The 11,534-nt window shown below is 42.5% G+C and overlaps 1 protein-coding gene across 7 annotated transcripts in view; it reads left to right on the forward strand.

Moving 5' to 3' along the window:
* The window catches only part of LOC121591716 (zwei Ig domain protein zig-8), a 207,823-nt gene extending 202,315 nt beyond the window's left edge, over positions 1–5,508 (forward strand). For all 7 annotated transcript variants that reach the window (XM_041912557.1, XM_041912559.1, XM_041912556.1 and 4 more), the window contains one exon: positions 642–5,508. In XM_041912557.1, the coding sequence (XP_041768491.1) occupies positions 642–778 (137 nt within the window). In that variant the 3' untranslated portion in view covers positions 779–5,508. The remainder of the gene's footprint in view (positions 1–641) is intronic.
* Positions 5,509–11,534: the final 6,026 nt, after the last annotated feature.

The raw sequence follows: 11,534 nt of genomic DNA on the forward strand, positions 1-11,534 counted from the left end.
AATAACAAAAATAATAATAATAATAATAATAATAATAATAATAATAATAATAATAATAATAATAATAATAATAATAATAATAATAATAATAATAATAATAATAATAATAATAATAATAATAATAATAATAATAATAATAATAATAATAAAAATAATAATAATAATAATCATAATAATAATAGTAATAGTAATAATAATAATAATAATAAAAATTATAATTAGATGCAAGGTTGTCATGTATTAGAATGATCATGCCTGGAGATGCAAATTTAATTATTTAATAATGTTCAATACAACTAGTATCGTTACATTTCATTGTCAAAGTTTTACTTCAAAAGATTTTGAATTTTGCTTGTTACTTATGTGAAGGGATCTGCTTTTCCTATTATTCTTCTAATCTTTATTTGGTGCAACAGTAGTTCTTTGTCAAGGTATGTTCCGGTTATTTATGGAGCCATTCGTAGGCTCGAAAAGTACTCTTTCTCAAGCTACCATAAACAGATTTTTGCTCCAAACAATTTGCCCTTAGCTATACAAACCTTATGTCTCTGCAAGAGTTGCCAAATGTTTAATCACTCAGCTTCATTGAATGCATACCATCTAACGACTCTTTTCTTCCCTCCATTTCCTTCCCATTGCAGGCGACAACACGGCAGCAATCTCGCGCCGAAAAACGAGCGGTGCCGCCGCCACGTCACAGCTGTCCGCCATCCTGTTCGAGTGTTTGTTCTTTCCCAGCGTGATACTATCGTATCTGCTCAAGTCGAGCTATGCCTAATGGAGCAAGCGAAAAGCATACGAAGGAACGAACGGAACGGGAAGCGAAGGTGTTCAGGTGAGGGCCACTAGTCGCCCATAGCGCAATACAGGTTGATTGATCCCGGGGACGCACGGACGGGCGGCGATCTAGACGAACGATTAACAAAAAGGCAAAATTATGTTTCACTTCAACAGTTCAACCGATACAGCTACTTCCAAGAAGTGTGAGACAAAAGTTTTCTTTAAGTTGAGAGCGGGAAAAAGAGCGGTGAAAAATCGACGCATAAAAAAAGTTTATCTCGAAAGAAAACAATCTTCCGACTCAGTGGGAAGACGAGTGAACTCTTTGTAAATAGGTAGTGATCCCACTTTCTACTCATTTGTTTCCACCTTGGTTAAGCGCTCACCCTTCATCATCATTGCGCTCTATCTCACCTTCCTCCTTACAGCTGGTGGACCAGAATCGAATTACCCGGGAGTGCCGCTTTCCTCTCTGCTCCGTGCAAAAGTGCAAAAGTGCAGAAGGCGGAAGAAGGAAACCATTAAATAAATTAACTCGCTGCATACGAAAACAAGCAATATGAGGCGGAATGCATTCACACTAACAAACAAGCGAAGAGTGAAGTTGAAAAAAAAGGGAGCACAAACAATCTACACTGCCGCCCATGTGTGCACCGTTGTGCAGCGTTGCATTGGGAAGGAAAACTTTCCGCTCACATACGCACACACGCGCACACACGTTGGAATGACCTCGCCCCGAACCTGTGTCACACACCGCCGTGCGCGAGATGGTCACGTGTAAATAAATCGAGAGCTTAAAAATTAAAGGCAAAACGAAAGCCTCATCCACTTCACTTCCCACTGGTTCGTGCAACAAACTGGTGCGCTAAAGGGTTGGACAAAGGGACAAACACCCAACCCGATCAAGGGTCAAATGCTGGCCACAAAGGGTTTAACCCCGCACGGTACCGGAGAGACGGGGCAGGGAGGAATCGCGCTCGCGTGCGGTGCGTGCATGCATTGTTAAAACGCAATACTGCTGCTGCTGCTGCTGCTGCTACTATTGCCGAACATGAATTAATCAAACATGACTTGTGCCACCGGAATCGATGGTGCATGATCCGTTGTTCCTGGAACGGGTGGAAGAAATGTTGCTGCAAGCAAACCCGATTGCAAATGAATGCTTGGGATGGCCCGGGGAGCAGCAGGATACACAGCGGGAGCAGACATGATCCTTTTATGATCCGCTGAAACTCCTCGCTGAACCCAAAAGCACCGCCGGGGAATGGGTGGCTGGGAAATTGGGACAAAAGTGTAAAAACAACCATTTGAATAATGAACGCACGGGTTAAACTGAGTGAACAACAAAGAATGCACCACATGCCGGGCGCACGCGGGTTGCAAATTAACCCGAAATGGTAAATTGAACCAAACAGAGAGAGACAGAGAGAGAGAGAGAGAGAGAGAGAGAGAGAGAGAGAGAGAAAGAGTGGAAAAACATTCAGCAAGGAAGGAAATCAAAACCAAAATTGAACCGAAATCGTTTGTAGCGATGTTCGGAATTTGTAAATACACAAAAACGACCCCTTCTCCTACTGCACCCTTGCTGTGTTCTCGCTGTGTGTGTGTGTGTGTGTTCCACATCGATAGACAAATCAACACAAAAGTGCATTAAAAATGCATCATCGAGAAAAAAAGCATTCGTTTGGGGGAAAAAAACCCCGACTCTCAATAAGCCAAACAAATGGATGCGCCAGATAATGAAGAGAGAAAAAACCCTTCCCTGTTTGCGTTTGCCTATCAACGCACCTTCTGAAGCGTTCCGATAACGCATACAATGCAGCCGGACCCATTCCTGTGGAATGCAAACACACTTTCCACCGTGGAAAAATGGCATTCACTCAGCCAACCTGCAAGATGCGGAAAGAAAACGGACCACGGGGGTTTTTGGTTTTATGTTTTTGCCCGGCCCGATAAACTTGCGATCGAGTGAATGATCGTGAATGTTTCAATAATTGGCATTGGCGAGTGAATGCTGTTTTTGTTCTCTTTCTTTTGCATTTCACAAACATAGTGTACCTCGTCCCTCAGCTCCCAACCACAATCGCAGGCACAGGTGCTACACGGGGGGGGGGGGGAACCGAATGGATCAAATCCGCATATAGTTGGAGCTTATCGCAATGGGCCCGACCATTAACAATGCAAACAGTTACGCTCTCGTGGCTGGGAGGCGTGCGTTGCTTTCTTTCTCTTTCCTTTGCTTCTATTAACCATTGAAAATGGGGTTTTTCCCCCCCAGGAAAATGCATCGGAAAATGTTTGCGCACTACTGTTTGACCGTTGCACACTTCCTTTGACATAGCACGAGCCGACTTGCGCTGCTCCATTTGCTAACGCTTTCCACTAGCCGCCTGAATGTAGGCAATCGAATGTTGATGATGGTTGAAAATTAATAAAAAATCAATCCAAATTAAATTCCCCTTTTTTCAATAGTTTTTTTCCGCCTTTGCACCCGTTAGGGTCATTCTAAATATTAACTTTATCACCGTCGTGCCCTTTGACCTTTTTCTCTCTTTCCTCGCATGATTCACTTCTGTCGTCCTTTGTATCACATTGTTTCAACTAATTCATGCTCCATCGTGCTCGTGATCCAATGCGCCTTTACTTCATTACTGCTACGAAATAAAACAAAAATCCATCCCTTGCAGAATCCCCTCGAGAAAGGTTCCAAAGAAGCCCTCCTCAGAATTGCCAAAGACAGCAAAAAAAGGGGGGCGAAAGCAAGAGCAAAAAAAAAACAACTCCCAACTTTTGTCCTGCGGCAACTCCCAAGACAATGGCGGTGGCACAGGAAAGCAATAAACCGGGGGCTAAGAGCCGGCGACCATCGTCATCGCAAGTCATCGTCCCGACTCGACCCCGCTCGGCCGAAACAATGATACACAGTTTATGAAAAGCTCATCGGAAAGTATAATTTACAGTTCGCTTTTCACTTCATTCCGGTGAACTTGTGCGACTGTAGAGCAGGGCGTGAATAGGGGAGATTGAACGATGAACCTTTTTCTGCCATTTTGAAATTATGGTTAAACTATTCACACACCCACACACACACACACACGCAGTGCAAAATAGTCTACTCGAAACCACTCGAAAATGAAGTTTCAAAACGAGACCCCATTGCTTCGCAGCGAAACGACCAGCAACTGCCACCGTAGCGCAATACCGCCGTCATCATCGTCATCTTCAAAGTAAACCAATCAAATGGAACAATCTCGTTCTCAAGAACGGTTCTGCTTGAAACTGTGCTCCCTTTTAGCGATGGCTAAATGGGCAGAAAATGTGCACAAGGGTGGCACAGTGGCGTCGAAAAGCAAATGCAAATGCAAATCGGTACTGGAGATTTGAAGATGAAGTGCGTTTGTGTGTACGCTTGAGTGTGTGTGAGAGAGCGAGAGAGCGAATGGTATGGCATTTCTTGAAGTGGTTTATGAAGCGTTTTTACGTCCCATTTCTTATGGAGTGGTGAAATTGAAGCAGACCGATAAAGTGGTCGTGCGGAGCAACTGTTTGAAATTGCGTAAAACCCGATGCACTGCATCCCGCGGCCAATATTCCAGTCCACCAGCAAAAGGGTTAAGAATCGGTACAGCTAAGGCAAGTGTAATGCATCTTATAGTCCGCACTGTCGCCAGCCGGGTACGGACACCGGTGATGGAAGCAGTGCGCCTGTACATAATTGAATTAAGAAAGCATGTATCTGTTATGTTTAGTGAGGAATTTAATTTAATTCACCAAAAAAAAACAAAAACAAAAACTAAACAAATCCAATCATACACACAAACACATAAAGTAGAGCAGAGAAAAGAAATAAAAACTAAAGCAAAAGCAAAACACACGAAACACACACCTTCACGCGTTGGTCTATTAAAGCAGGCGCGCAATGTAAATTAAAAGTATCGTTACGTCTCCCTCCCTTCTTGACTATTTACCCCTGCGCTGTGTACCATAAAACTGTAGCGAAATGATGAGTTTAGTATGAGTTTCAATTTGCAAAGCATAACTCAATCTTGGCTGTCTCTACACGATCGTGGTTCGGTTTTTTGTTACTGCAGGTGGTGCAGAGGAAGTATAAATCCCCACACGCTAAACTAAATTGCATGCATAAAAAGATAGTAGAACGATTTAACGAGAAAGTAATAAATTTGTTACCATTTTCTGGAGATATTCTAGTTACAGTGACATAAATTTAAAGAATGAAAAAAAAACACACACACACACACACAAAACACTCACTCACAAACACACAAACATATAGTCTTTCCGTTGAATAGTGTAAAAAAAAGAAAATTAAATGAAAACTTACAAAACACTTAAACAATAACTGTAGCGAAAGCGGAACACGGAAGTCCGAAACAAGGGGACAAAAAACACGTTCACACAAAGACCAGATAAGAATTAAAAAGAAAAAAAAAAGAAAACCACTACTCGATGTGGCAAATAATGCGGTTGGTGAAGAAGAAAGGAAGAAAAATAAAGACATTCACAACTAAACTGTAAAATAAAGACACTTTTAGTTGCGGAAATAAAGTTAAAAAACAAAACTAAACATAACAGAATGAAAACATCACATGTAACAATTACAAACGAAAGGGTGGCAAAAGCAAACTAGCAAAATAGCAAACACTTACAAGGTATTCACACGAAATTCATTACCACAAACTGGAAAGGAAAAACGGAAAAACAAAAGAGGAAAAAAAAACAACAAAAAATAACACTAAACTAATCGAGCAAGTCGTGCGTGAAACGTGTGGAAAAGTAGTTAAATCTCTTTGATCGTAACAGAAAAAACAAAACAAAACAAAACCAAATCCCTTTGTTTCTGTGGCTGAGCGGAAGGGCGAACCTCCCTCCCTCCCCGTTTCACCGCACAACTAGCACAAAAATGGGAAGCAATGGAATTAGCAAAACGAGCCGTATAGGAATGAAGGTGGATCTAGTGGAATTGTACACTCAGTCGTTGGTGGCACACAGGCACTGCATGTGCGAGGAGGAATTGTAAGCGTTGTTAAACCTTTTCAAACTGTCTATTCGATGCCACTGGAAAAAAAGGGCTGCTATCTTTAATGGAAGGGGGCAAATGATTGATTCATCTTAGCGGTGGAATTGCATTGCAAAAGAACGAGGCGCATAGGCACGTCCTCATGCAACCTGACTTTGGCAAGTTCACTGTCTTTTGATCACATTTCAATCCAGTGACTCACCAAAGCGGTACGAAAGCGCAAGGAAAGAATCGACAAAAGAGTTAGTCAAAATAACAGCCTACTCAAAGCCCCCGTAGAGAGCAAACAGACACTTTACAGACGTTGAAATGTTTCTGAAACAAGTAAGTGAAACTAATAACAAACGTTGATCGATCGAAAGCGCAGTAGCAAGAGGATAGCAATTGATTAGAACGGTTTGCACAGGGTTTGCACCGGTACACGAGTGTAAAACGGAACCGGTTAAAACATGGACAGGAAACAAAAATTGAGAGCAAACAAAAAGTCTAATAAAAAACAAAACTTTCTTTTCGTATAAAAATCAATAAATGTTTTGGCTTTTCTTTTTGCTTTTGTTTTGAGTACTTTTTTGAAAGAAAATTGTTAAATGTACATTAATCTATTAAGTTGGGCTGTATTCGTTCAGATGATCAGTTTGCTGATAGAGTGAGAAAAGGCCACAACTACGAGCCTTAGCTCACAGCACATTTTGTCATACCGAAAGAATTTTACGCTGTGAAGCGAGAAAGTGTAGCCAAAATAAGTTTGTTACAGGGTTTCACACGATTTATTGGTTGGTTTGCGTAATGTTTTGGATTCGTCTCATGATTTATTCACCATTTTCCATAATATTTGGATCTTTCTCACAATTTGTTAGAAGCATAGGTTCAGTGTATGTTCCAGGACCGGTATGAGTTCGTGACTGGTTCCAGAATTGATATAGGGTTGTACCATATGTACCAGGACCAGTGTAGGTTCATTCTCATTCAGCTATGGATTGAGCAACTAAAAGACATGGTTTATGATCGTTTCTAGGGCCTCGTAAACCTCGGGGCTTCGTTATTGGTTCCAGGATCGGTCTCTGGACTAGTACGAAAAATCTGGAGTCGAACCCGTGCCGTCTCCGAAAATGTCATGTCAGCAATATCTGGAGCAGTGCCGAATCGTCCGAAACCGTTCGGAGTCGAGGCTATATAGAACCGGAATCTTTCGGAGTCATCTGGAGTCAAAGTCGGAGTCACCTTGATTGAAAGTCATCCGGAGTCGTATGTATAGATCCCTGTATCATTAAAGATTCATGAATCTTTATAGATCCATAAATCTTTAAACATTCGATTCGAGATTCAAATCGCTCTTTAAATCGTTGAAGATTCATATGAATGTATTTCTACGAACGATTCATGAAATCCAACACTAGTCTGGAACCGGAGTCGGAATCTTCAGGAGCTGGACTTTGAATCTCCTTAAGTACGGACTCTGGACGATTCCAGCCTCAACTCCAGCAAACTCCGATTCTAGACTACTTCGGCTTCGGATGACTTCCCAATTGACATTTTCGAGCACGAATAACCGGGAATTCGAGCAATGTCCCTTAAACTGGTCACTTAAACTTCCCTTAAACTGCACCTGTTATCCATTATTCAAGTATAAAACCAACTATTCCTGTCGTGATAGTTGGTTTTATACTTAAATAATACCGATTTTTTATAAAATAACGTCAAACAAAATTAGCTTTAGTTTTTCATCAAAAAACCAAAGCTATGTATGTAAAATGAGTTCGACGGCATCGCCCATCGGTAGAAGAAAGTCAAATTTACGAACACATCAAATGTTGGCGCTTTCAACACACTTGATCACACAAAAATCAATAATTACAGGCGTATCGAGTACTAATCTAGCGGATATGGTAAAAAAAATCGAGCAAATGACACTTGCGTCCTATCCCGGTCGGAATTATTGGTTTCACTTTTGCCGGATTCGGAATCTAACTAACAATAGCCGAAGTCGGATCGGAATCTTGGATGGTGAATTCATATGGATATGTTCATGACGTGGTCCTGGATTCCAGGATCGGCAGACCAGCAACGCGGTCATATTAACTAGTTACATCGTATTCAATCAGATCTCGTTGGTAGGGTCTGTTAGGCTGGCTTATTTATCACATTTCAACTCAATAGTTAGGTTGCATGTCAATAAAACATATAACTTTTAGAGAAATATACCATAAAATAGCCAGAATGTCTTATCATTGATGCAAAAATGGATGTGAATTGCAACATCAATTCTCTTGTTCAGACTATTGTATACTCCCCAGGGTTGGCTAGTCACCAAAATTTACTTTATTTTTCCTAATATCATGTAATACACTTCAGTTTGAAATTAATGCATACCGATTTTATTATCAAATTCTCTTTTCTTTACTTCTATCTTCAGTCCTCAAAATCTTCTGCACTTTTCTCGCTAAGCAGCCAATGTTGCGTGGAAATCATTTAAACTGCGAAAGCTACTGCAAAGGTTTCAGGTGGGGAAAAGTTTTACGAGCTAATCAACAGTAATTTGTACCGTCCGCCGGGCCCTCAGCTCATTTTACATCGGAAGGCATAGCGGCTCCATACGAGTTATAGTTGGTCTGGGAATGAGAATTTAGTTCATTTGCTTACTGTTGGTTTGAATTCATTCCAGTGAGGAAGGTTTCAGGTTGTCCAAAACTTTAAGCGCTTTAAACGCAATCAAATAGACGAGATGCAAATGGAGACCCTTTTGCAAAGCATACAAACCTTTTTTTATCTCTTTTGCTGAAATGCAAATATTGCAATGTGCTTTTGCATGTTTGCAAGAGCAAACCTCATTGCATTGAACATGTTTTTTTTTGCGAAATTTGTTAAACAAACTTTCTCCTGCACCTACTGCGGCACTTGTACGCATTCGTCCGCCTTGCTCTAGCAACGCCCTAGCTTACCGTATGGGCCAAATCCACTCATCAGCTCATCACCCGATAGTGAAACGAAAGAAGGAAAAATACCGTAAAAACCCTCTCAAACTCTAATCAGGGATTCACCGACCCGAGCCTGGTGGCTCTAAAGCTCAAACTGACCCGCCCCGTGTAAACGAGGGATGCAATCCGCTCACACGCCGCAAGGTTTTACGACCGGACGACATGTCAAAAATCCACACCGACTGTGTCGCTGTGCAAAGTTTACCTTCCTTCTAGCCTGATGCAAGGTGAGGTGGAAAAAGAATAAAATTAATTAACGCGCCTTGCACCGCCAGGGCCATGTACGTGGCGTTCGCCAAGGATAAACCGGAAACCCCCGGTGTGCGGTGAAATGATGACAAGCTTTATAATCTCGCGTGCTGTGCGAGTTTCGGGAAAGTGGAAGGGAAATGCGGTGTAGAAGCTGATCGACGGAGGCATAAGCATAACCACGCCACCACACAGCGCCAAATGCGTCTGGGAAATGTGGCTGTGCTGTGCTCGACCCCTCGCCGCCGTTTGCAAAGCAAACTCCTTTGTGGCTTTGTTGTAATCAGGTAAAATGAGATCGTAAAAACTTTCGGTCTAAAACGCAACCCAGCCTAAATGGGGGGGAAGGATTTTTTTTGTGTGTGTGTTGTAAGGGCGAAGATAGAATCGTTTTCACCAGCCCGGGAAAGTGTCAACGGCACGGAGCAGCACTTGTAAATTTGCGATTGACAGGTCTAAGCAGTGGTGTAATTTCTCGCACCAGACTGCTGGTGACATTCTTCAGGCGCGCTTCGGTAGCACAAGTCTTCGGCATGTATTGGTGTGTTTGTATTGCCCAGCTTGACTGTTACCACCAAATTTGGGGCTCCGTAGAGTAGCACAAATCATCGGTTGCATTCCACAGCAGAAATGGTTGAGTGGGACGAAGGTTGTGAAATATGGAGTACAACACGTAGATGACTTCCGGGACATCGTTGGAGGTTGTCCGTTTTTTTTTTTGGGGGCTGTGTGTTTTGTTCCCAACTACCCAGACTGGGATGGAATTTTGTCGGCTTGTGGTGACGCAAACAGCCTCTCCCAGCTCTACGCAAGCTGCAAGAGGCTGAGATGATGAATTTTTGGCTCCCTGTTTTGGGGTTCGGGGATAACGAGATCTCTTCATTGCAGATTGTGCTTTGCGTTTTGCGGCGCTACCTCCCGCGGGTAGCGCTGATCAGCCCCACTGCTGCTGGGAATGGGAAGAATGTGTTAAAGTTGTAATAAAGTTTATGCGCGGCACGATGAGGCTTCCTTTTTTGGCAGATGTGTCGACAGAACAGCGGAGGTCGGCCTTTTGCGCCAACGAAAGTCATTCATTTTTCTGGTAAATAATCACGCGTGGGAATGCTAAGGGGTGACACACAGAGGATGCGCAACTTTGTGGTAAATTTTGCATAGTTTTAAGAGCGACAGTTTTATATCTAGCAAATGATAATCGTGACGAGAAGAAAATAAAAATGCTTGCTCAGCAATCGTGCAATGTTTCTGTTGCACAAATTACCATTCATTATGTGCAGGAGCCCTGGCAATTGGTGCACTCGTTCACTATCCGATAATTGTTTACGACAGCACCTTCACCGTAGCAATTAACACCGCATGGCAGGTTGATTTTTAATCGTTACATGCCGCACGGTTCCTCTTTGATGTGGTTTCGATGCGCCGAATGCCTTACAGAACCCCTGGAGGGCAGGGAGCCTGAATCCCTCTCTAGGGCTGTAGCACAAACGAATTGGCATTTTAATTGCAATTTTTGCAGAAATCGTTGAAAAAATTTAAACGAAAAATGCCAATCATGGTTGTTGTTTTTTTTTTTCGCCGAGTGGCTGAAGCAATCAATTGCAGCTACTTTTGGTTGCTAATTGTAATTTTGGATGGTTTTGGTTGTATATTTTACAGTTGCAGCAATTGGCAAATGAGAGGGTTTGCAACACATTTCACCAACACAAAAAAACTGGAGTTATATTTCAATGGTTTTCACAGGAAATACAATCTATTCTTGGGCGAATTCGCTAACATGCATTACATTACAGTCATGTTTTAGCCATCGTTTTGTCACGTTTAGTCTTAAGTTAGCAACAATTAGCACGTAAAACGTCGCACGACACGAATACTAGTTAGCAATGCGGCGCACGTCATGTCAGGTTGATGATGATCACAAATGACATTAAACTGACGGCACATACCAATAAACGGATCAGAGGAGCCAAAGCGAGTGCAGCGTTCCTTCACGTCGAGTAGCGATCTAGCTCGGAGCGATCTCGGCGGGACATATATATTTAGCTTCGAAAGAAGCGCGGGCGAGTCGATCCGATTGTCAAAGAGTCCCGCGACAAACAGCCTCTGAGCGTTGCGGTTCCGTTGCTTCAATGTCTCGATGCCAACCAACGCACAGCGTCCCTCATAGTCCAGTTGGACACTCCAGGAGCGCAAAGCGAACCACGTGAATTTGCGCTGGATCGACTCTAAAACGAGCCAGGGGGCGAGCAGCTGATGGCAGCTGATTCGGGATTTTTAACTCTCTTATGAAACTGGTCCCAAATCCACTCCAGACAAAGAACTAATCTTGTACCAAGGCCGACCCTGATACTGGACCCAAATTGTCCCTGGAACTGATTCCGAATCTAGAAAGATTTTGAAACAGTGCTGAGTCCCCTTGGTTGGCACTGATTCTGAATCTCACCTTGTGCTGTAAGTGCTGATGTGTGGCTTCAATATTTAACTCGAATAACGAT

This window comes from Anopheles merus, chromosome 2L (assembly GCF_017562075.2).
Source record: "Anopheles merus strain MAF chromosome 2L, AmerM5.1, whole genome shotgun sequence".
Taxonomy (NCBI): Eukaryota; Metazoa; Arthropoda; class Insecta; order Diptera; family Culicidae; genus Anopheles; species Anopheles merus.